Raw genomic sequence first — 26,553 nt, forward strand, 5'->3', positions numbered from 1 at the left:
TGTCGGGGAAGCCACTTAGCCTCGGCTACTTCACCACGGCAGCCCAAGCAGTGTGAGTTTTCCTGACACTACCTGCACGAGCCATCGCGATGGCGCCGCCAGATAGTCCCGAACGCCCGGTTCCTGAACCTCCACACGTCCCCCACTCTCCTGACCCCTGGGGCCGCCCTGGTGTCAGGCCCGGGGCAGGCACGTGGAGGGGTGCTCCGGCACAGCCCCTGCCTCGAGGAGCTGGCGTGCAAACCTGGCAGGAAACAGCGAATCCCCAGAGTCCAATTCAAACGGGAAGTGCTGCGAAGAACAGGAATGCGGAGGCCTAAGAACGTCCAAGAGGGGAACCTGACCTAGCCCTGGAAGTGCGAGCGGGCTTCCCGGGAAAGGGACGCTGAGGGCCTCCGCAGGGCGACGAAGGGAAGGGGGGCGGGAGAGTGCCGAGCCCAGGGCAGGGGGACTCGGCCGGGCAGGCCGGGGGGGCAGGCGGCAGAGCCCCGAGGTGCCCGCGGCTGAGGGCGGGGACTGAGCAGGGCCCGATCGCGTGTCTACAGAATTACTCTTACAGCGATACGCAGCATGGAGCGCAGAGGATTTAGAGAAATCCTATTTTATCCTCAATTTCTATTTCAAAATCAGCTATGCTCACTGGAGAAAAGCTCCCCCTTGGAAACTTCAGAAGCTAAATGAAGTTGGGCACCCGCCTCTGGGAGATCCGGAGCACCCCGCAGCAGTGCGGGGCTCCCCTGGGCCCGCGCCCCGTCACACCCGGCGCTCCGCGACAGGCAGCAGGCAGCAGACGACACGTACGACACCCTCTCATCAATTCTGAAGTTCAGGACAATCACTTGTATGATGGACCCCAACCCGACACCCGAGCGTTAGCAGCATGACGGCGATCGCTCCTCCCTACCGGTCCGCGTCAGACGGCTGGGCGGCCCTGAGACAGGGAGCACCTCGAATGGAGCGTGTGAACAAGAGTGTGTAGCTCACAGAATTCCAGTCTCCTAACAGAAACAAGTAGCCGCGAAGTTAAAAGCACGTATTAAAAAACTGCACAAACACCCAGATCACTTAGCTTGGGGGTAAACACGACCTGAAGGTACTCTATACCACAGCAATTATTGATGAACAGAAAATACTGAGTTTATACTCAGTAGGGAAAAGTTTACTTCGAGAAAAACCATTAAAAGACAAAATACTTTGCAGTTAAGCTATCTGGAAAATTAACTTATCTGGGACTCCTGACTAAATAAGGTGGGTAAGTGAAGGACTGTTCTACCCACAAAGTTACCAGGTGAAGGCGCTGAAGAGTCAGAGTAGTTCGCTAAGTGTTTTCTCAGCAGAAAGACCGAAACCACAAAAAAGCGCTAGTAACCCTAGCCAACCGCAAGAGAAGACCAAACAGAATGGACTTAAAACAAACAAACAAACAACTTTATTCCAAACAGAATAACCAAAAGAATGTTAACGGACATATTTAACAGGTTTCATTTAAACTCAGTCACAAAACTCAAAAAATATTAAACAAAAACAGCTTTGTGTGCTTAACCACTTTTAATAATGAAACTTAAAAAAAAAACAAAACCCACCATGTAGACTCCCCCACAATCTGGGAGCCATTTAGGCAAGCAAATACTTACTATTAAGCAAAAAGACAGCATTAAAAATGAAAAATCCTCAAATTTAAGGAGAACTGTTAAGTCTTTGATCTGCATTTATACACACAAGAAAACAAAGAGTATTTTAATTGAAAGGAGATCAAGTCCGAGTGCTCACCCTTCCTTCACATGTGATCTCCTGTCTCGCTCCAGAACTTCCTCCGCACTGACCTGCCGTTTCCCACACGGCACGATCGGCTGCCCCCGAATCCCTCCAGGTCCCATTCCGCACATCCTGTCTGCCGCCCATGATTCTATGTTTGCAGAGCATGAGAACGGATTACCACTGTAATCAAGCTAGGAAATTTCAGGTCTCCAAAGATGATTCTAGATACACAATTCTGTTTTATTGCACAGTTTACAATATATAGCAGGTGATTACATAACCAACCATAAGGTAAGATGAATATTGACTGAGACAAAAAACATCAACTGTCTCCAAGCACAAATGAAGCGAAGACACACAAATCTGCCCCATTAGAGGCTGTGTTTAACTGTGATGCAGTCCTGAGGGCTCACACCACCCCAAGCGTGTTCACTATAGACTCCAGAACACATCTCTGGTGGCATCAGAGACGAAGCATGGGAGGCAGGGCCGGCGCGCCCTGTGCTCATAAACCAGCTGTCCCGAGTATGTAACAGAAAGGCCACTTTTAAAGCTCTTCAGATAAAGTTATTCAATCATGTTTGCCTTTTCAAAATTATTTCTAGTTCATACTGAAAGTAAAAACAAGTGGTTAGAATCTCATTAATAACACATTTTGACTTCTTTTAAGGTTCAGACAAAGCTGTTGGCTACCACAAGCAAGTTCTGTTGAATTTTTTGTCAAATTTAAGAAGTCTATAGGACAACACAAAACCATCCCTGGTCATGTATTTACAGTTTGGTCTCCAAAAGCTGTAAAAAGTGACAAAGAAATCCAAATATATTATGAGTTAAAAACATTAAAAATATTTGTTTTAAAATGCCACAAGTTTGAGATTGCAGAAACCAAAGGATCCCCTTTCAAATTCTCACTTGTATTCCACAAAAGTGCTTTAGAACTTAGGTATCTGTCACCTCACAGGAGTGTATAAGACAAAAGGAAGCCCCTCCCCAGGGCAGGACCCCAGGCTAAGTCACCTGCCCGAGCCACCACCACTGGCCCCGGCGCCTCCATCATTCATTTCCCCGAAACTCAACCCCCTTCAGAGCCAGACTCTATTCAGTCAGCCAAAGGATGTTACTCACGTTTATTTGGTGTCAAATCCTTGTTTTCTGAAATCCTCACCTCTGCACCTTGGTTTCCAAAGTAAACTGCGTTCCCAACACAACATTTTCAAACAGGGCTGTTGTAAAGCTACTGAGCCTCATTTCCACCTGGCAAGTGCTCGATAAAGCTTCCCAATCCTTTCTGGTTGGAAGGATGCTTATTTGACCAGCCATATCGCATTTAGAGGTAAACGTATCTTTTGGACTATCTGCCCAGAAACTGAGTAAACTACCATCTGAGACCCTGATTTTATTTTGGTCAGTGTGCGCACATACTCACATGCAATTACCCAGAATGATGACAAACTGGTAATAAAAACCTAACTACTCTGCCATGTCAGATGCTGGCAAGCGATCTTAACTACATATTTACAGATGTGGATTTTTAATAGATTGATAAACTACTTTTCTAGGATGTTTCAAGTTTTATTAATTACTCAGTTGGTAAAGAGACACATTTTGCTTCACTGATCTGGAAAACATATTTTAAAATCTCATTCCTTCGACAAGTAAGTTTTTCTCTGTCACGTAACTGAATATTCTATGCAGCTATCACAAACTAGGAGCATTTAAAATTAACCCTTCAAATATCTTTATTTAGATCTTATCTCAAACTGTCTTACTGTTTTAATGATAAAATGATAAAACTGGGTTCCCAGAATGTAAAAATCCTAATAGAAGCCTCTATTTCCAAGAGTCAAATAAAAAAGCTAACACTGGGGTGAAAGCTATCCTGAGATTTGTTTTTTCCCCTTCTGTAATGCTTAGAAACCAGGGGAGAGAAATCTATAATCCTGTTAATAGACTTCCCAAACACAATATTATGGAAGTTTTTTTTTTTTTTAAAGGAGAGTTTTAAGAAAACAGGATACTTCAATATGACAAACTACGACTCAAAGAAAAAACACTCCCCAAACTCCCAAAGCTCTTCGCAAAGGTGGCAACAATTAATCAAAGAAACTGAATTAACCAGAGTTTGCAATTAACACGCAATTTCTTCACAGGAGGAAACACCTATATGGAAATGTAAGTCTCCCCATGTTTTGGCAATGAAACAAGTTATACATTAACATAAGGACATTTGGGAAGGATTTAAGGTCACATTCAGAACTAAATACAAAACCTTCCAACCTAGACAGCAAAATGGGAGCTTTGACTAGATGCTTGGTTCTGCCACACGTCTGAATAGTCTTGATAATGACTGTTCCAACAGGTACTTAGTTTCAAAACTAATACAAGCAATTTATCATAAAAAGCCTACACCTAATAAGCTGTTCTTCTCCTCTGTTCTCTGTCCTACATGTATATGCGTATGTTTAACGAAGACTACCCTTTGAAACTCCTAAAAGCAGAGAAGCAAGAAATGGAGTAAGAGAAGGAAGCCTGAGAATTCACAGGACTCTAAGAGCCTTTTCTCTGGCTGGTCATGGCCACTGACATTTCAATACAGAAGATTTAAAGACTTGTGGGGAAAAGAATCATACCTTGGCCATTAGTTTTCCTTGTCAAAAGCAGTCAGATAGACAGCTCTTAACCAGGCAGCCTAAAGTTCTCAGATAATAATGAAAAAAACAAAACAAAAAACCCCTTAAATTTTCCTACAAGAAGCTTTTATTCTGAATTTGTTGGTGCTTCAAGAAAACAGCTTTGCCCATAATTCACTGTGCCCTGAACTTATGACACAAACTTGTATTTGGCCAATTAGGAACAAGGCCAAACTGTATTCTTTTTAGGTCTATTCAGCTAATAAATGGCACTTAACTGATGGTTTCTTTCATATAATCTTTAACAAGAACTCGTAAGTTGCATTGATTATGCCCCAAGAGATGAGAGACCGATGGTAATTCAGGTGAGCACCTCTGAAAAGATTCGTCAGCTTCCTGTCCCGCTCTAGCCAGATTTTCTGGAAAACCTTGGGAAAAGACTGAAACTCCCCACCAATCTGAGACTGCATGCGAGTTTTCACAACATTAACTGGGAAAAACAAGATTCCCAACATGGCACCCAACAGACCTCCACAGATAAAATCATTGACCAAATGAGCGCTGTGAGTCGTTGCGGTCGGCAGATGCTCCTTAATGGGACCTCGAAGGCCAAAGAAAAGGACGTTGCTGACTCCATTACGGAAAAGAACAGGTACCAAGCCTCGATAATACTCTCTAATTCCATGGCATTTAAGTGCCTTGAAAGCGTGGTAAGTGTTTGTAAATTTGTCATGATGCTTGTGGTCTTGAAGCAATGTCTGAACTCTTTCCAATGGAGTGAAAATTGCTTCTGTTGTCCCCGCAAGTACTGCGGCCACACTGCGGGTCGCAAACTCAGGGGTACTGATGTGCTTTCGGAGAAGGCACGATAAGTCCTCGTACAGCCCAAACATAAGCGCCAGCGTGGTGGTCTTCTGCAGCAGTGGGGGAAGGATTCCGCGGTACAAGTTTCGAAAGCCGTCCCTCCGCAGCTGAAGCACCGCGTCCCGGGTCTTGATTCCATACAGCTGCTGCCGGAAGAGCACCTTCTGGATGGGAAACGTGATCGCTACGTTGTTGAAAGCTGCACAGCAGCCACACAAGTAATGCTTCATTTCACCAACATTTGCGATATGAGGCGACAGATCTTGTTTTGAAGATGTTAGGATGGGCGGCCTCTTTTCATGAGCTTCTGAATCCACCATGTTGCTTAAGGTCTTTCTTCTTCATGAAGGATATTTTTAACCTACAAATTAACGAAATGACAGTAGGTAAGCCACTATATATAGGGATAAACACATAGAATTTTTCCCAATTTCCTTAACCCTTTAATTTCTGGACACTATTACATTTTCCCTTCACTACATCAGTAGTTGTTACAGTATTTTCAGAGGGCCCCTCGAGGTCCCTGAGACCCTTGCAGGGGTCCAGGAGGTCCTTCCTCTTCCAGCCACGTACCTGTGTGAAGCTGCATTTTCTGCATCTACTTTAACCAGAACTTCTCACCACAGACACAATGCAGATAGGCAACTCCACCTATCTTTTATGCCACACATTACACAGACCCGCAAAACTGGAAAACACGCCCTTCTCATTCATTTTTTGGAAAATAGATATTTTTCCTGAAAACGTGTTGTCTATGTTAACATGTTATTTTAAAGCAAATAAGGGGCGCCTGGTGGCTCAGTCAGCAGAGCGGGTTAAGCGTCTGACTACTGATTTTGGTTCATGTCACGATCTCAGGGTTGTGGAGTCAGGCCCTGCATCCAGCTCTGCGTTCAGGGTGGAATCTGCTTGTCCCTCTCCCTCCACACATGCAATTTATCTTTAAAATAAATATACAAGTAAAGTGAATTAATATATTAACATTTTGATTTCTAAGACCATAAATACTAATCCATATAAAGAAAGGCTCATTAGGGTCCACAATAATTTTTAAGTATAAAGGGGTCCTGAGACCAAAAAATTTGAGAACTACTGGACTAGTTCATACGTACCATGCTACGTAACGGTATATACCAATATCCTTCCGAAAAAGATTCAAAGTCCTGCATAGCAAAACCTGCATTCATTCATTCTGTTCACTAACACTTACTTAGCCTCTACTCTGGACTAGGCCCTTTGCTAAGTGCTAGAGATTCAAAAGCAAGGTACTCACAGGGCACCTGGGTGGCTCAGTCAGTTAAGCGTCTGCCTTCAGCTCAGGTCATGATCCTGACATCCCAGGATCGAGCCCCACATCGGGCTCCCTGCTCAGTGGGGAGTCTGCTTCTCCCTTTCCCTCTGCCCTTCACCCCCACTTGTGCTCTCTAATCTTTTTTTTTTTTTTCTGTAAGATTTTATTTATTCATTTGAGAGAGAGACAGCACAAGCAGCAGGGAGAGGCGGAGGCAGAGGGAGAAGCAGACTCCCTGCTGAGCCAGAAGCCTGATGTGGGGCTCAATCCCAGGACCTGGAGATCACGACCCAAGCTAAAGGCAGATGCTCAACCATCTGAGTCACCTAGGCGCCCCTCAAATAAAAATCTTAAAAAAAAAAAAAAAAAAAAAAAAAAAAAAAGGCAAGGAACTCACAATTTTAACAGGAGACTGCCAAGGCAAACAAATACACCGCAGTGTAAATACCTTGTATGATAAAGCTATGCTACGGATACAGGACACTGAGCACGCACTTCGGGAGGCAGAGACTGGAAGAACAGGGTCAAGAGAGGCCTGCAGGTACGTACTATACACTACATTTTCACATACTTAGTTCTCAAAACAACTCCATCAAATAAATATTATTTTCCCAGTTTTACCAATGAGAAAACCAATACTCTCCTTTGTCTGAGGTACAGAAAGTAACTGGTGGAGCTGGCATCGTAGTGTCTGACTGCAGGGTGCATGTTCCGGCGATCATACCCAAGGATGGCAGGGGCTTTGGGAGGCTGCCCTGGACAAAGTGGCTGCATCAGACTATTGAAGATTTGAAGTCCCCCCCCCCCGCCCCGGAACACACCTGCCTCCTTAAAATGGCAAGGATACCCCTTGTTGGGCATCTAAGTCTGGCAAAGGATCCAAATAGTTGGATCATCCAGAACAATCCTACGGCCCAAAAATAACCTTTACTGGGGGACTACATGGCAATTTTGTTATGTCTTAAATATAACAGGCTAAATATTTTTTTAAAGATTTTTTTTAAGGGATCTCTACACCTAACATGGCACTCAAACTCACAACCCCAAAATCAAGAGTCACACGTTCCACCAACTGAGCCAGTTAGGTGCCCCAATAGGCTAAATATTTTTAAGCTGATTTTAATTCCTCAATGTACAACACATTTATGATACCACTAAAAAAAAATTAAATAATCCAATTAAAAAATGAACAAAGGACCTAACAGCCATTTCTCCAAAGGAGATATACAAGATATGGGACTCCACCCATCTTTTATGCGAGACATGAAAGAAACCTACAAAACTGTAAAACAGGGAGGTCTGGCTGCCTTCAGCTCAGGTCACAAAGGTCACGATCCTGGGGTCCTAGGATCCCACATCATAATGGGTTCCCTGCTCAGTGGGGAGGCTGCTTCTCCCTCCCCCACCCTGTTTGTGCTTTCTCTCCCTATCTCTCTCAAATAAGTGAAATCTAAAACAAAAACCTCCAAAACACTGCAAAACACACTCAGATGCCAACAAGCATATGAAAAGATGCTCGACATCAATCAACAGAGAAATGCAAATCGAAACCACAATGAGATCGTCTCATCCATAAGGTTAGTTACTATTAAAAAAAAAAACACCCAAAAAACAGAAAATAACTGCTGGTGGAGATGTGGAGAAGTTCAGAGTAAGAATGTAAAATGGTGCAGCCACTAAAACAGAAATGGCGGTTCTACAAAAACTTAACAGAACATACGATTCAGCAGTCCCACTTCTAGGTACGTATCTGTTAAGAACTGAGAGCAGGGTCTCAAGAGGCACGTGCACGTCCACATCCACGGGAGCCCAGAGGTGGAAGCAACACAAAGGCCCGCCGGTGGATGAATGGCTCAACCAGACGTGGTGCGCACACACACAACGGAATGCTGTGCGGCCTTAAAAGGAAATCCTGTCACATGCTAGGACATGGGGGAACCTGAGGACACTAAGTAAAATAAGCCAGTCATAAAAGGACAAGTACTGTATAATTTCACTTATATAAAGTAAAGTAGTCAAATTCATAGAGACAGAAAGCAGAATGGCAGTTGCCAGGGGCTTGGGGAAGGGGGAACAGGGAGTTATTACTGAATGGGTATAGTTTCACACTGCTATAAACTGCTGAGCATTCAGGACAAGATGTTAAAATGTAATCACTACAAAGAGCAGTGCAGAGCTGAAGCACAGAAAAGAAACAAAGAATCAGTTCCTGGGGCGCTTGTATCTACAGGAGCCACAGATGTATGTAACATCAGATATGTATTATCAAATATGGAACACACACCCGCAACAATAATTTCCCTTCTAGAAGTACAGCCTAGGGAAATAGTTATTCATACAAGATGTACACAAATATTCAACTACAAGACAGTCATGACCATGCTCTTGAGCGGTAATGCATGAAAATGAAATGCTCAACAGTACGGGGCCCACTGAATAAATGAAGATGTATCCACCTGATGGAATATCATATAGATATTAAAAATAAAAGAGTATTGGGGCGCCTGGGTGGCTCAGCCATTAAGCGTTTGCCTTCAGCTCAGGTCATGATCCCGAGGTCCTAGGATCAAACCCCACATCAGGCTCCCCGCTGCCTCTCCCTCCTCTCCCTGCTGCTCCCCCTACTTGTGTTGTCAAATAAAATCTTTAAAAAAATAAAAAAAGAGTATTTTAGGTTCAGTACAGTTTGAATTTTTAAAGATGTTAATGAAATTTTAGGCAGCAGTTGAGTCTTTTTTTGATCAGTAAATGGTGTAAAAAGAAAGCTTTTAAAATTTTTACTTATTTGAAAGAGTGCATGAGAGAGAGAGAGCACAAGCCCAGGGTGGGGAGGGAGGGCAGAGGGTGAGGGAGAAGCAGGCGCCCCACTGAGCAGAGAGCCTGTCACAGGGCCTGAGTCCAGGACCCTGAGATCATGACCTAAGCCAAAGGCAGATGCTTAACCGACTGGGCCACCCAGATGCCCCAAAAAGAATACTTTTTACTGACATGGCACAATCCTATTTTTTATCTGTGTGTATAAAAAAGCTAAAGGGCAGGTTATATTTTCTCATTTCATAATAATGTTTTCCTTTTCTATATTTTTCCAATTAAATTTATGTCAATCTAGTCAACTCTTGTTCTCCAAAGTTGGAAATGATGACAATAAATGAAGGTCTAATGAGGATGACAAAAGGCCGACAGTGACAGATCAATGAGACACAGTTTCAAAGTAAGCAAAGGCCAATCGCTGTTCCTCTCTGAGGCTCAGTTTCCACACTTAGAACCAAGGCCAATGCCATCCACCGTGCACAACCGAAGTGAAAGTCAGCTGAAGAGTCTTAACAACAACGCTGGGAGCAAGGCAGTCAGGGTCCGCTCAACAAACATCAGCCTTCCCCCAGTGGTTTCCCTCTTAAGTTTTTAATGTTTTTTTCTGGGGCGCCTGGGTGGCTCTGTCGGTTAAGTGTCTTCCTTCGGCTCAGGTCACGATCCCAGGGTCCTGGGAGAGAGCCCCATGTCAAGCTTCCTGCTCAGTGGGGAGTCTGCTTCTCCCTCTCCCTCAGCTCCTCCCCCGCTCATGTACTCTCTCTCCCAAATTAGTAAAATCTTGAAAAAAATGTGTTTTCTGTTTCATTCAGACTTATAGGATAACACTGTCAAGGCAACCTTCCTTTACTGTTGTTGGGGATTTCTTCCTCTTCGCCTGCTTTTACACTGGCTTCTTAGCACACTAAAAAATTTAAATTCAACCAACTTATTCAAAGGCACTGCCCTACATGTCAGAGATTAGAGATATAGGAGAACCCTGGCCTCAGGGGAGATAAGACATGCAAACAATTAGACTACAGAGCGATAAATGCAAGCACAGAAATATGCACAAGGTGTATAAAGGCCCCGCAGAGAAAGGGGTCATTAACTAGCTATCTGGAAACAATGACAGGGCAGGATATGACATGTGGGCAAATAGGGTGAAGCACATTCAGCTAAAGGCTAAGGTGTAGGTCCGTATCAGAGCAGCAGCAGGATCGCGTTCTCAAGGAATTATTCTAGTATGTTCTGCTACCGCAGAATGTGGGTGGAAGACTGGAGGATGGCAGAGGGGGGAAGCAGGCTTGGACTGGCGTTACGAGACCCTCAGGAAGATCCCAAGACCCTCTGACACTACTATATACTATTTTTTTTTTTTTCCTTTCTCAGGTGAAGCAAATGGAAATAAGCTATTTTCCTTAAGTATGTCACACCAGGGTCTGTGTGTCCTCTTCCCACAAGATAGACCACACTAAGAAAATGTAACATTGAACACTTCCGCCCAAAGTCTCTTTGTTTTGTTGGAGTTCCAGCTGGCTTGCTCCATGTTTCTATGAGAAAAGATAAACTTGCCTTCAGCTGAGAAAAACTTTAACTGGAAACCACTGCAGGCCCAAACTCTGCCAGAACGGAGGTCCTGAAAGGGGCCAGGCAACTTTCCTCGCCACTAAGTCACCCGGTTACCCGGCCAGAACTGGACAGTGCCGGGGTGCCATCTTGCACTGTCCGCCCCCACAAGCAGGGCAGCCACACCACCTCCGGGCGCCACTCTGTTCATGAAGAACATGCTCTCCCCTTCGGCAGAGCATGTTCATGAAGAACATGCTCTCCCCTTCGGCAGAGCGCAGGGAGCAGCGGGACTCATAGCTCAGTGCTGCTCGGCACTACCGTGAATCGGTCTAAAAGGGCAGGAAAAATCGTACCTGGTGTTCGGAAAGCGCGCCCCTCTGCAACGTAAATAATCCAAGGAAGGCCTGGCTCAGAGACAGGAATTATTTCTAATCCTGGCAGGTATTAGAACAGCTAGATTATGAAGTCACCTGGATGCTCAACCCAGAGATACCAGCTTCCTTGGAGCTGGGCTGCTTATAGATCCAATAAAACAAGAAATGAGTCATTTCAATGAAAATTCACAAAAGAAACGTATTACTTTTTTAGGAAAAAAATTGACACATTCAAAATAAACATTTTAAAAAGATGGTGTTTTTTAAAAGAAAACAAAGTTGTACATCAATACGCAGATATCTCCCCATTCCAGGCTCACTGCGCTGGCTCAGGGCTCTCCGTGTCTAGCCTGTCTGTGGGAAAGCCTCTTTACCAGTCAGCCTGCCACTAGTGACACTCACACTGCATTCTGGAATCTTCCAATAACAGCATGGAGATACCCCAGAATTTTGAATGACTGTATTCTAACAATTGGACATATTATATGTAATTTGGTCTCTGTTTTGGTCTCTGTTTTTTGTTTAGGTTCGGTTTTTTCTTTTTTTTTTAAAGAATGCTGCATTGGGCAACCTTGTACCTACACCTTGCTTGGGTGAACTCTTGCAAGTTTAAATCTCACAAGGATAAATCTTTAGAATGGCATTGCTGGCTCAAGAGTAATACATTTTAATTTGATAGCTACTCCAAACTGCCCCCCGAAAACTTACGAGGATTTATACTTCCATTACGTGTATGCCAGTACCAGGTCCCCCACCATTTCCGGCGCCATCTGATGGGTTAAAAAAAAAAAATCATTTTGTTATTGAAAAATTTTGATTAAACTACAGCATTTTGGGGGACCTGGGTGGCTCAGTCAGTTTTAAGCGTCTGGCTTCAGCTCAGGTCATGATCCCAGGATCCTGGGATTAAGCCCCATGTCAGGCTCCTTGCTCAGTGGAGGGGCCCGCTTAAAAAAAAAAAACAAAAAAACAGGGGCGCCTGGGTGGCTCAGTCGTTGAGCGTCTGCCTTCAGCTCAGGGCCTGATCCCGGGGTCCTGGGATCGAGCCCCACATCGTGCTCCCTGCTCTGCTGGGAGCCTGCTTCTTCCTCTCCCACCCCCCCTGCTTGTGTTCCCTCTCTCTCTTTCGCTGTCTGTCAAATAAATAAAATCTTAAAACAAAAACAGAAAAACAAAAACAAAACTACAGCATTTTTTTTTTTTAAGATTTTATTTATTTAAGAGAGCGAGAACGTGCACAAAGGGGAGCGGCAGGCAGAGGGGGAAGCAGGCTCCCTACTGAACAAGGAGCCTGATGCGGGGCTCGATCCCAGGACTTGGGATCATGACCTGAGCCGAAGGCAGACACTTAACCAACCAAGCCACCCAGGCATCCCAGCATTTTTTCACTTTTGACCACTTGAATTTCTCTCACTACAAATTTTCACGTTACCCATTATTTCTAATAGGCAGAAAAAACTTTCCTGGTTTGTAAAATTTCTTCATATATGAAGAAAATTATTCCTGGTTCTACTAACCAAATTGAGGCAAATTCTTTCGCTACTTTATCATTTTTGTGTTACTGAAGTTCTTAATTTGGATAGCTATGATCTTGACTTCTAGGCTTTATAATGTCCTCAGAAGGCCTTCATTACTCTAAAAGTATGAACAAGTAATCCATGCCTCCCTCTACAACCTTCATGGTTTCCTTTACCAGCCATACTGTAATCTCTCTGGAATTTCAGTGTACGGAGTGAGGCAAAGAGAAGAGCTTGCCTATGGAAGGGACCGGCAAGCAGCATCCAAATGTCTGTGGGCGTGTGCACGTGTGTCTGCACGCGCTCTGCTCCGCCAGCGGCCCAGCACTTCAGCACCAACCTGCTCTGACCCGCTACGGTGGGGGGATGCCTGGCACCATGTACTAGGGCTTCCCCACACTCTTCTCAGAATGAGTGGTCTTCCTGGCTCTCACGCTTCTCCTGGTAAACTTTAGCGTATCTCTGTCATATTCCTCCCAAAAATCTTGTTGGTATCTTACAGAAAAAGTGACTTCATAGATAAATGTAAAGACCTGTCACTTTTCCAAAATTAAACCATACGTTACAGGAATATGATGTCTTCCTATTTACTTGTGTCTTTTTATAAACCTTAGTAGCATTTTAAAAAATGTGCATACAAATCTTAAATATTTCTTCTTCAAGATTCGAGGGAGGGAGGGAGTGAGAGTGTGCAGCACCGGCAAGGGGAGCGGGCAGAGGGAGGAGGAGGAAGGAGACTCCCCACTGAGCCGAGAGTCCTAGACAGGGCAGGATCCCAGGACTCTGAGAACATGACCTGAGCAGCAATCAAGAGACAGAGGCTTAACTGACTGAGCCATCCAGGCGCCCCCAGATCTTGAATATTTCATGTGTCTGGGTATTTTATCTTTTCGGTTGCTATTATGAATGGACTGTTTCCTTCCAACTCATTTTCGAACTGCTTTTTGTCTGCATACGAAAAAGCTACCAATTCCTGTGTATTAAGGTTAGAACCAGCCAACTTACCAAATCCTCTTGCAATGTCTCAGTTTTTTGGACTGGTTTGCTTTAGCTTCTACTATATAAAATACCACAAATAATTCTGACTTCTCCACTATAGCATGTATCTTTCTTCTATCTTATTAGATTAGCAAATATTTACTGAACAAAATTAAATTTAGTAATAGTGAATAGCCTTTTATTTTTCTTGACATTTATGGGAACTTTGCTAGGAATTACTATTAAGCATGACACTGGCTTTTGATGTAACAGGAAGCTGTCATCAAAGTATTTATAATCCAAGTCCTAGCAGTTTCAAGTTTACATACGGAAATAGATCATCATGACACAAAAATGTTTCCTGAACTGGCCCCTACAAAATCTGTACCCACTCAAGCAACCTTCCCTGTTCACCATCTATTCCTACCCACCTTTAAGATTGTGCTGCAAATGCAAAGCAAAGCCTGTCTTTCCACCGCTATCACATAACTTTACTGAATAAGTTACATTAAAAACCCAAAACTTCACTCTGCATTCAATCTAAGAATTAGTATATCTTCAATTATAATGTAGCCCCTTCCCCCAGCTATTTACTAGGAAATTATGTTTAATGTTTCCCATTAAAACTGCATTCCATTTTTCTATACTAATGATCAACTGACAAGGGCTTAGAGAGTTTTCAAACATGGGAAGGAAAAACAAATTCATTCCCGTTTTACTGAAATTCAACCACCTTCAACCTCCCACCATCACTAAATCAGGAACTTTGGTCAAATGCTTTTACAGAGCTACTGAGATGACCACATGAATACTGAGACAGAACCAGTGTAATATTTACAAGCTGGAGCTTACAGCCTCAATTCAAATCCTGGCTCTACCAGGTATCCACTGTGTGACCTTCATCAAGTTCCTCAATGTCTCTATGGCTTAATTTCCTCATTTATAAAATAAGGATGTTACCTACCTCATAGGTTGGCTCAGTTATTTGAGTTACTACTTGTAAAGCATCCGGGAGAGTATCTAGAGCACTAGAGGTGCTCAACAAGATGACCTATTATTATTATTACTCTCTAGTATTTATTTGGTGTATACATTAGCATTATTTCTTGTTAATTACTTGTTCTTATAATATGGGTATGAATCCTCCTTGGCCATGACAAAATATTTTTTGAATGTATCACTAGATACCATTTGCTAATATTTTATTTTAAAATTTCACATCACTAGAACATACCTAATTTTCAGTTTTAGTACTATCTTCATGCCAAGTTCAGGTGTCAATGTTCCACTGGCTTTGTAAAAAACAATCTGTCACTTTTTCTTCCCGATGCTGGTGAACAATTTGAACCTTATCAAAATTACCTTTTCCTTCAAAGTTAAAGGAATTCACCTGTAACACCATCTGGACCTGGTGTTTTGGGGGATGGTAGCTTTTTGATAACTTTCTCAATTTCTTCCATCGTTATTGGTCTGTTAGTTTCTTTCTTCTGCAGTCAATTTTGATACTGGATTTCCTTTAAAAAAGAAAAGTTCTGGTTTATTTATATAGTACTAGCTGTTTTAAAAAAAATACTTCTAGTTTTGTGTGCTTATGTTTCCTTTTTTCTTGAGCAGTGTAGTCAATTCATCAAATTTACATTCCTCCCATCCCGGGGCCGGGGGGGAATCTCAGCTCTTGAAGTTACCAATTTCACTATTTTCAGTTTTTAAATTTGTTTTTCCTCTTTATCTCGTTTCTCCTGTTTTGTCTAGGTTTATTGTATTCTAATTTCTTGAGTTAGATGCTTATTTTTATTTATTCTGTTTCATAATTTTGAGTGTTTATGGTGATGTATCTTCCTTTCAGCAAAACTTTTTAGTATTACTTTTTAATATACTCTGGAGAATTTTGGTCTTATTGATGGTTGCTTCATGCTCTGCATCTTCTCCTATTTCTCTGACACAGTGGCTTTGGTTTGGGATTATATGTGCCCACCTCCAGAATCCAAACCTGTTTTGGCTTTGTGTGTCTTATCATATCCTTTATTTATGCTCAGGAGAAGACCATCCTTCTCATGGCCCACAGGAAGATCACAGAAGGATGGATCCTAAGATTTGGCAACTGTCCTCCAGTCTCAAAAGATCTGACGATAAATACAGCCCGAAGCTGACCTTCATTAGCGGGAGAATAGAGCAGCAGCGGCAAGCCAAGTACACTAAGTCCATTACTAAGTTTTTTGACCACAACAGGACAATGGTAAGAGAGCATACAAACCTGAAATATCCAGGCACCATGACAGTCTTGCCACAGAAAGAAAAATAAAATAGCCAATGGCAGCCATCTTTCTGCTAGATCATGCTGAAATGCAGGGGAAGAGGAAAGAAGCAGAGAACTTTAAATGTATAAGGAAATGTTTTTTTAACAGTCCCTGTTTCGTCCTGAAATTTTAGTCCACTCTGGATAAATGAGAAGATATGAGAAGCCATAGTTCTGCTATCTAGCTATAGCCTCCGTGATCTGGTGATTGAATTGTTTTGCTTTGCTTTTCTGGAAAAGCATTTCTGCTAAAAGCTGTACAAACTTCCTCCTTCCTACGTAGCAGTATTTCAGTAGTTTATATAGTATAGCATCGTGCCATGCAGCATTTGAAGACTCAATTATTAAGATTTTTTTAAGTAATCGCTACACCCAACATGAAGCTCAAACCCACAACCCCACAACCCCAAGATCAAGAGTTGCACGCTCCACTGAGTGAGCCAGGCACCCTGAAGACTCAATTTTTAAAACTGTTAACCTGTTGCTGACTTTATTATGTGAATTCCTGTTTCAACAGCAGTTTCCCTTAATTCAGGATACACTTCTTGTGTATGACAGCTTTCTTTTGCCCATCATTTTTGTGGGGATGTATTTATCTGACTTGGGGAGAATGGGAGGGGGAACCACCCACAGCTTTTTAATTTGTTTAAAACACACCTTCTGCCTGTTACATTTTGTGCTCTTAACCAGTTAAAGAAACCAATGGCATTTTATTTTTTTGCCAATGGCATTTTTCCTTTAAAAAAAAAAAAAAAAAGCAGCTTGAAGATGCTTGAAAAGAAGTTTGCCAGGGCAGAGTTTGATAATTATTAATCAGTTCTACACCCTTTACTTCTTGCTATTTCAGCTGATGGACATGAATTTAAGAACTCTTATTAGAACTACACTTGCCAATCTAAGATTAACCAACATTTTAAAAACACCTTAGCATACAAATGCTTTTTATCTATGTAATGCTTTGCTCTTCTTCGGAGTCTCAGGACTAAAAAATGATAAAATCAAGAAGAATACTCTGATTAATATTTATATGATTATATAATATCATGTGATAATTTATGACTAAGAAATTTCATTTACATACTGAATACATAATACATTTTAAATTCTAAAGTTACCACCTGCAAACTGTTTTAACAATCTATTGTTTCTTGATAATACAAACTAAGTTATCTGTACACCCGACAGACCAAATTTTGTCCATGTTCACTTTTAATTTTTACTGGAATGATTTACTTCCCCAAATTTTACAAATTAAAGTTACTTCAACTAGTTTGTCATGGCTGTTTGTAATAATGGAGACTGTTATTAAACAGAAAACTATGGCTAACAGAAGTTAGCCGTTTATTGACCCCTGTATTTAATTATTTTAAGATATTTTAAGAACATCACTGTATGGCTGTCTGGGTGGCTCAGCGGGTTGGGCAGCTCCCTTTGGGTCCTGGGATGGAGCCAGGCACTGGGTGGCTGGTAGTCAGGGAGACTACCTTCTCCCTCTCCTTCTGCACCGCACCCCCATGCACGCTCGTTGTCAAATAATGGAAAAAAAAAAAAAAAAGAATATCACTGTACATTTAGAGTCTCAAATATTAAAAAATAGGCCTGGGCATAGAAAAAGGAAGGTAATGAAACCCTCCTAGACTTCACAGATTTAAAACCTTCCCTCTAAATTTTAACCTCCTGAGACTTGTGCCGTCTTCAAAGAAACCACCGATGTACATGTGAAAAAAAATAAAGCTTTCACTCTAGTTTCATCCTACACACCAGGATGGTATGAATAGATTCTTATTTTGGCAACAGATGCAAGGACAGTGTGCACAGTATTCTGTGGCAATGGAGTTTTGAATTTTACATGTTTATGTTTGAACACAGTTAAATTTCTTTACTATACTGATCTCTATTTAAATTCCTTAACAGGAATAATTCTTTGCTATTGCAAAATTTATTTACCATAATTTTAAACTGCTTGCTACCTAAAACACTCAAGCTATCTGAACAATAAGCAGCACAGTTATAAGGCTGACTTTCAAGCAACTACAAGTATCAAACTTTTGTGGCATAATTGAACAGTGTAAAGTCTAACTACTCACTGTAATTTACTGCCCACATGGATAAGCAAGACCTAGATGCGATCCCAGCACAAAGGTCTTTGTGCAAAAACTGGGGGTAAGGCAAATATAATTCTCCAAGGATGTGAACAAGGCAGCAGGTCTGAGTCAGCAATCAGAACAAGGTCAGTCCGGGTTCCAGTCCTAGTTATGACACATCTTGCTACTACAGTCAAAGCAATGTCCCTAATTTGAAAATCCAATTCTCTGGGTTTACTTTAATCTATCAAAGGAGAAACCAGATACCTCCACTCAAAGGTAATAGCTTATGATTTTTTGTTTAGATGCACTAAGGGTGACTCCAGATCCAAAGTGCCTAACCTGTGCTGTGGAACCACTAGGGGACCCACCTGACCAGTTCTAGCATCTTTTGATTTTATTGAATCCTTTCCAAGCAGGCAGGGGCGGAGAAGGTTCGAACTGGCAAGGTTATTACCCATTACTTTCAGGGCTTCTATTTCATTGCTTACAGGTAGAGAAACAGAGGGTGGGAATTACGACCAGCTGAGTATAGCTGACGGGGCAAAATAAAGGTTATGCCCAAAGGGTAAATACAGCTGAGGCATCGACCTGATCTAGCCACCCTCAGTGCTAAATAATCAGTACAGAGATTTACAATGAACACCGCCCGCCTGCCCGCCCCCCAAAAGCCTTGTACAATTTAGTTTCCCACAACCCGATGCAACATGGTGTCGCAGAATAAGCACTGCCGGGCTGTGGGGGGACTTACCGCCCTCCGGGCGTCCATTTCCCCCAACCTGGGATAAGACGGGCGGGGGTTGGGTAGGATCACCAAGGCCCATTCTGTTTCCGACAGTGAACAGTCTCAAGGGGCCCGGAATCCCAGGGGAAGCGGGGGCGGGGGGGGCAGGGGCCCTTCCGCCGCCCCAGCACCGCCCGCCCCCGGGCGCAGCCAAAGCCCGGCCTTCCCCGCCCTCCAGTTCGTGCGCGCGGGAGGTACCTCCCCAGCAGGGGCGCGTCCAAATGAACGCGCCGTCTTCGCCGGAAAGGCTCGCCCCAGCAGCCAGACTGCACCCAGCCAAGCCCCGCGGCTAGCGGGAGAACCGGAAGCCGCGGGCGCGTCGTCCCCCGCGGCTCCCGCAGCTGTGGGCCCCACCCGGAGGGCGCGCGCGGCAGCAGTCGAGCGCGCGGAGAGGGATGGGCCCCAGCGGCTGCGCCAGAGGGCCGGGGCAGGGCGGCCTCCTCAGCCCTCCTTCGTGCTTCCACTCCTTCAACGTACAGGCCGCGAGGAAAGCCCGTGCCGCCAGCCCGCCGCACTCACCCATTGCAGCGGCCGCCCCGGTCCACGCCCGGTAGCCGCCAGCCCGCAGGTCGCCGAGCCGGCGAGCAGCGGCCGCGCAGGCGCAGACCTTGACCGACCCGGTGCGCGGGGCGTAGCGTAACGCGCTCGACGCCGCCCGAGCCGGATCACGTGAGGCAGACGCCGCCGCGCCGCTTCTCCTTAAACCCGCAGAGTCAGGTGACCCCAATCAAGAGTTTTTGGCCCCGGCGGGGCAGGTGTAGGGTCACCCACCACACCTGTTGTGAGGCACTGGGGCTCCACTAACCAGAACACCTTTCCCTTGGAGCCATACGGTGGCCTTGTCGTGCCACAAGTAGTCAACGCGTTCTCCAGCGTTCAGCCCGAGGGAGTGCCAGTGGAAATTAACAATTGTGGATGGGGAGCGCCGAAAACCTGAAAGTGCCCCGCCTGGCTCCCCTTTGTAGCCTGGGTTAGATCTCATCAAACCCTCAGTGAGGCGTTTTGTCAGCTCCCGGTATCGCAGGCCACAGAGAAACACCTGTGTACGCTTTAGGACCTACAAATCACTTTTAAAGTCTCTTTCCTTTCAACCTCAGACAATTTGCAGGTCTTGGACTCGTTGCACTGGGAAATGGAAGGCTTAGGTGGAGTAGTAGCTCAGACGCTTCTGCGAGTGACCTTGGGCAGGTCACTGGTTCCTAAGCCCCAAATCCCTGTCTGAAAAATACTGCCTGCCTTGCATGCATCCTTTGGCCCTTGTAAGCATCACTAGGAATAATGATCTGACTCTAACTCATAAAGTGAAAGGCACACAACAACAGGTGTGAGGGGTTGAAGGAAACAGAAGGGTCTGTCTGGAGAGGAGAAGCTCTTCAGGAAGCTGGTGAAACACGTGTGAAGGATATGCACCTCACTTGGGGTTAGTCCAAGAGACAGGAGTCAGGGATTAGCTCTAGGTAGGTGGCTTTCCCTGTCCACTTGCCCTGACAGCACATTATAGATATAGACTCCAAAATTTGGTCTGCTTGAGCTGGCCTGTTTAATTGCTGCTTGGGATGTGGGAGACCATGCCACCTAATTTCAGCTAATTCTCCTGAGGTACCTGTTGTGTGCTGTTGTTCATGCCCAAGCTCCCCTGGGGGATCTTAGAGTCTAATGAAGGATATAAAAACAGAAGATTCTGGAAATTCAGAAGCATGAGGGGCCTTGCCCCTTGACAGGGAACCAGGGATGGCTTCATAGGGTAAGAGGAGTTTGAACAGGGCCTTGGTTGAATGACTGGAATTTGGACCAGGGGAGAAAGTCATAGTAGCAGGAGATAAGACTGTAAAGGTCAGGTGGTGGTGGGGTCTGATAGTGCAAATCTCAACTGTCAGACAGAAGCACTTGGTATCTATTTAGTGTGCAGGGATAGATTCGGGGCTCCACAGGTTGATGACAAGGCCACACAGTGGTTTGGAATGATAAACTGGGCGACAGTTGGGGAAGGGCATTCAACTCAAAATTATGTTTGTCCTGTGTGAATCCCTCTTCAGATGTACTATTTGAAAAATAAATCAAGCAGGCATCCAGAGTGTTCAGATGCATAAATAATTCATTCCAGATTAGAATGGACTTAGTCTCCCGTGGTAAAACCCGAAGAGGAAGAAAATATTGAAATTAAATATACGGTTGAGGCACAACAGACTCAGAGGAGCGAGGAACTCTCAGGCCAACAGGAACAGGGGTATTTGGAGCTGCGTCAGTCTGTTTCTCTCATGCGGCAGGGCACAGTGGAGGCCTCAGCCCCTCCAGCTCTTAGTTCCTGATCAGAAACCCCAGGCCCTTAACTGGCTCTTCTTGGACTATGAAGGTTGGAACTCAAAACTTTCTCTTTTCTGATACAGGATTCATCATCAAGTTAGCCTTTCATTTTTCTGTCCTCACCTACCAATTCTTTTATTCTTCAGCCTCTTAAACTGTTCTCCATACCTCCAGCCTCCATATCAGCTGTCAGATAAGATCCTAGAGGATATTAGAACCTACCTTTGATCATCTCACTCCTCAGGTTAAAAACATCCAGTGGTTTCCTCTTGCCTCCCCAATCAATCTAAACTTAACCTGGTACGAGGGCTGATCTGTGTCCTGGCCCCTCTGCCTGTTTGTCCACCTCATGACCGATGACATTCCGTGCCTCAGCCATGTGCAGTCTCTCAGTGTTTTGCAAATCTTTGGTTCCTTAAGCCTCTTCCCCCCTTTCACCATTGACTGTTCACCAATTTTTTGAAAAGATTTAGTTATTGGGACACTCAGTCAGTTAAGTGTCTGCCTTCAGCTCAGGTCATCATCTCAGGGTCCTGGAATCGAGTCCCAGGTTGGGCTCCTAGCTCAGCAGGGAGCCTGCTTCTCCCTGTCTGCTGCTCTCCCTACTTGTGCATGCTCGCTTGCTCGCTCTCTGACAAATAAATAAATAAAATCTTTAAATTTTCTTTAAAAAATAAAATAAGAAAATAAAGATTTATTTATTTATTTGAGAGAGGAGACGGAGAGGGAGAATCTTAAGCAGGCTCCACATCCAGCGCAGAGCTCCACACAGGGCTCCATTTCACCACCCTGAGATCATGACCTGATTGGATGCTTAACCGACTGAGCCACCCAGGTGCCTCAACTCTTCACCAATTAAACATGTTAACCCTTCTTGGAAGAGCCTTCTCTGACCAACCCAGGCAAAACTGATGGCTCTTGCCTTTGCCTTCCCATAGCACAAAGTTTGGGGCAGTTCCAAGCCCCTGCCTGATGTTATAGTCATTCGTGAGGGTGAATCCCTTCCCACTGCCAGCTCACTAGGGTAGGGCTGTCTGCCTTGTTTCCAGCCCTCCAACTCAGTGCTTGGCAAAAAGGGTGTTTGCTCAAGAGGGTCTGGGGTCTTGGGAAAAGGGACATAGGAATGTTGCTGATGGATCTTTGCTTAAGCACCCTCTACTCCCCCCCACCCCACTCCTGCCAAATGCTTTCTAGAAAGTTGTCTAGTGCCCTCAGGCTCCATGGGCCCTTACGTTCACAAAAAAAGCTTTACACAGTCTATCAGTGGCGTCTAAGCTACTGTGAGCCAAGATAAAGTCACCTGGGGTCATTCCCTAGCAAGGGGTCAGTGACCTTCCTTTCTCTTCAGCTCGCATTCTCCAGGCCCCTGCAATCGTTGGGGCCTATCTCTGCCACTCCCCCTCACGCCCCCAGGCTCCAGACACAGGGCCAACCACTGCTAGTTCCCTTCCCTGAACCTGCTGTGTTCTTTCACACACCTCCAAACTGCGTACTTTTTGTCCTCTGTGCTTCGAAGGCCCTGCCTGCTTCGTGACAAAGTCCTGTTCACTCTTCGCTGCTCAGCTCACGCAGAGGCTTCTTGCCTCTTTCCTGACTGTGACCTCACTGCCTGATGCTGCAGAGCTCCCCCACTGTGCTGTCAGTCCCAGGGTGGTGGGGTGGGGGCTGGGGAACCAGGGTGTCCCTGAATTCCTTCAGTCTCTCTGTCCCCATGGCTGGTTATGACTCCAGGACGTGCTCGCTTCTCCACTCATTTTCAGACCCACATTCACGTAGCAACTCACAGACGGTGCACATAATCGAGTCAGTTCCTAGCCCACAAGCCCATGGGATGGTCTATTCCATTACATTTATTCATTAATTTAGTTCTGTGCTGGTGGGGATCCACGAAATCCGGGAGTCTCAACACCTGAGCATTCGAAATTTTGAAAACCAAACCAAAAAACCTGATCTGATTTAAATTGGTCTGTAGTGGGACCTGGACCTTAGCATAGTTTGTGGGGTTTTTTTTGGTTTGTTTTGTTTTTTTGATCTTAGTATGTTTTAAAAGCTCCCCGGGTTTATTGAGGTTGAGAACAGCACCAACCCCTGGCTTCTCCAGCAGCCTCAAGATAAGAATTACCTGAACTTGGCTAAGTGCCTGTGATCCGGAACCCACAGCTGCGGCATCACCCCACAGGCTGGTTCGAAATTGTTCTTCCTGGCCTGCCCCAGACTTAGGACACGAGGATCTGTATTACTGAGATCAAGTGATTTGTATGCACTTGACTGATTGAAAAGCTAGATTCTAGGGCCTGGAAGGTTGGTAAATACATCCCCAGTCCCAAGTCAGACCTACTCTGAAATCAGAATCTCGAAGGGAGAGGCCAATTGGCCCAGGTACATTTAACACAGTCCCAGGCGATTCTTCTTAATTTCGGGGAACAACAGCTCTTCATTGATATCCAGACCCATAACAGTGACCTAAAGTTTGAAACACGGGGGCCCGCAGGGCTCAAGAAGTTGTGAGTGAAAGACCATGCAGCCTGGAGAGGAAACTGGGGTCTGGCCCTAAGGAGAAACACTCAGCACTTGAGACTGGCACATACCAAGTTCTGTGAGTGTCCATAGGAGAACGAAAATGCACTAGCTGCAATCAAGGAAAGCTACCTGGGAGAGGTGACTAGAATTTAAATAAAGTAGCCTCCAGAATAAACGCAGGATGGGAAGGAGAGTATAAGGAAAGAGACACCAGGCTTCTCATTTTCCCTGACCTTGTTCCTTTCCCCCAACTTTGCCTTTGTCCCAGGCACACCTCCATAGCTCTCAGGGCTCAGAACGGTTGCTGACCTCTGGGTGGGATCATGGAACACCTTCCTTCGTATTTAAGTGACACATATTTGTGCAATACAAACACATCTTTATCTAGCAAGGGCTGAGTCAATAAAATAACATCAAACATTTGCACAATACTCTGTGGGCTTTCCAAGCAGTTACGTGATAGTTACTTCCTCTGATTTTCACATAATTTGTGTGCTCACAGAAGCACCATGACCTGCTTGAGTTTAGTACCTAGTGGAAGACGAGGCTGGGACCTTACCATGTCCACCATTTTTGAGAGCGGAAGTGCAGTTGAGCAGCTGGTGCTTAGCACTTGGGAAAAAGATCTGTGGATGGTGACTGGTGGACAGACTGGCCCTCTACCCATGACACTCTGAACATATGACTTCCTTGAGGAACTTGTTACAAATATAGGTTTCCGGCGCCCACCTAAGACCTACTAAATCAAGACTTCCAAGAGGAAGGACTTAGGAATTGTATTTTATAAGAGACGCAGCATGTTGCAAGGTCAGCATACTCGGGTTTGAATCCTAGACCTACCACTTCCTGGTGTGTCCCTCAGGCAAAGCTCTCCCCCTCTCTGAGCCTCGATATCCCCATCTTCAAAATGAAGGTCCTGGCTGGTGTCCCCCTTCTGAGTCACTGAGAAGGGACTCCCCAGGCTGGTGGATCCAGCAGGACGGAGGCTCATTCGCCTTCATGGAGTGGGTGTGGAGCTCAAGGACTGGGGCACCCAAAGCTCTAAATGTCACCCTTCTCTCTTGATCCTGAGAAGAGACTATGTAGTACTCTCTACCTCTGGCTCACTGTGGGTCGTGACCCTCCTCTGGGGTGTGAGATCCACGGCATGAGCTCTGGGCAGCCACGGCTAAATCGAATTTCTGCTTGTCCTCGTAGTCTCTTCACCTTCTGAGCCTCTGCTTCTCCTCTGCCCAAGGGGGTTTTCATTGGGGGAAACAGACGTGTGCACAATGCAAAGGCACACAGAGTAAGCTCCCCATCAGTGGGCATTTCCGTCATCAGTATGTCACTTAACATGTACTTATTAAGCACTTACTATGTGCCAGGAACTCTCCAAAGACCCCTGCTTGTGTGGAGTCTACATTCTAGTTACAGTCTGGTGGGTGCAGAAGACAGATCATGAACATGATACAAGTTTAATATTTGAACAATAGTAAACACAACAGACGCTTGTTATTTAAATTCTAACTATAGTGTGTTAGCATTAATGGACATCACAAAGGTGGGGTGTTAGAAGATGCCCAGGTAGGGAAATGGCGAAAAGCACCTGACTTCAAGCCGGCAAGGAAGAGGATCAGAAACTCGGCCCCTTTACTTTGCAGTGTTTAGTAGAGCTACTGAGTTTTTAATTTGTAAAACGGACTCCCTCCTCACCTTGGAAAGGAGGTCCTCCAGGAACTCCAGACCCTCTTTCCTTTGCATTTCTGTGGTTGTAATGGCTCCTGCCTTTCCTATGTAAAACTCACCTGATCTAGCTGACTTTCCGAAGGCTGATGAAGCTAAGGCCTGCTGAGGGCATTCATCCAACACTGTCATCTTCGCAGTAACCGCGGGAGGTCACTTCCCCTGCCATCGTACAGTGGAGGAAATGGAAGCTTTTTGCACCTTGCCCAGGTCGCATAGCTGGAAAGGATGGAGTTAGGATGTGAGCCTGCCCCCCTCTCCAGTGCTCCCCTAGGATGACAGCTTTTCCTCTTGTCATCCGCCTTCCAAACTCTAGGAGGGCAGGGCTCCTTCTCAACCTCTTGGCCCCTATCTCCCGCCCCCAGCCCAGGGCGTCACCTTCCCAGGGGCACAGGGCTAGGGGCTTGCTGAGGGTTACACCAGGAGCCGGTAGTGAGGGTGACCAATTGTTTTGGTCTGCCTGGGACCCTCCCAGGTTGGGGACGGAGAGTCCTGCCTCCTGGAGAGCTCCACAGTCCTGGGCAGACACGGATGATGGGTCACCTCTAAGCAGACCCCAGGCAGCCTCCTGTCCTGCCCCTAAGGCCCCCATGCCCAAACTCAGGCTGTCTATGATGAAAGGAAACTGCTTAGCTCACGCCTCACATTTTAAGCAAAGTCGGAGTTGCTGAAAGTTCTCTAATGGAGTCAAAGGGCTCTACTTTGAGGAGGAATCCCAGACATAGCAGTGGAATATAAACTTGTCTTTCTGGAAGATGAGAAGCCTTAAAGACGTACCCAGCCTCTGACCAGGAATGCTAGTTCTATGAGTTTCTCCTAAGAAAAAAAACAGAAATATGGACAGCAATTTCTTCCCCCCCCCTTTTTTTGACAGTGATTTCCAAATAAAGATATTCCCTGCAGAGCTGGTTATACAAAAACTTGAATGAGTTAAAGTAGAATATCATGCCGCTAAGAAAAAAAATCATGTCACAGATTTAACAACATGAAGACACTATGTTAAGTAGAAAATGAAATATAAAACTATATAAACGCAGCACGAGCCCAATTTTATTTATGGGATGCCTGG

The 26,553-nt window shown here is 44.9% G+C and overlaps 1 protein-coding gene across 15 annotated transcripts; it reads right to left on the reverse strand.

The window, feature by feature from the left end:
* Positions 1 to 3,070: 3,070 nt before the first annotated feature.
* On the reverse strand, positions 3,071 to 19,698 carry SLC25A51 (solute carrier family 25 member 51). 15 transcript variants are annotated; one of them, XM_040631628.1, is made up of 5 exons: positions 19,455 to 19,698; positions 16,026 to 16,109; positions 15,162 to 15,285; positions 11,256 to 12,046; positions 3,071 to 5,613 (listed from the first exon to the last, which is right to left on the reverse strand). In XM_040631628.1, the coding sequence occupies exon 5, from the start codon at positions 5,570 to 5,572 to the stop codon at positions 4,679 to 4,681; it is 894 nt and encodes a 297-aa protein (XP_040487562.1). In that variant the 5' UTR covers positions 5,573 to 5,613; positions 11,256 to 12,046; positions 15,162 to 15,285; positions 16,026 to 16,109; positions 19,455 to 19,698; the 3' UTR covers positions 3,071 to 4,678. The 15 variants fall into 15 exon arrangements, with proteins under 15 accessions (XP_040487562.1, XP_040487560.1, XP_040487559.1 ...); XM_040631626.1 differs by having other exon boundaries at positions 15,134 to 15,285; XM_040631625.1 differs by having other exon boundaries at positions 15,006 to 15,285.
* Between the last annotated feature and the right edge of the window lie 6,855 nt (positions 19,699 to 26,553).

This window comes from Ursus maritimus, unplaced genomic scaffold (assembly GCF_017311325.1).
Source record: "Ursus maritimus isolate PB19 unplaced genomic scaffold, ASM1731132v1 scaffold_17, whole genome shotgun sequence".
NCBI lineage: Eukaryota > Metazoa > Chordata > Mammalia > Carnivora > Ursidae > Ursus > Ursus maritimus.

Excerpts from the sequence above, each read along its gene's own strand:
- SLC25A51 (XM_040631632.1), bottom strand. The coding sequence starts at position 5,572 with ATGGTGGATTCAGAAGCTCATGAAAAGAGGCCGCCCATCCTAACATCT.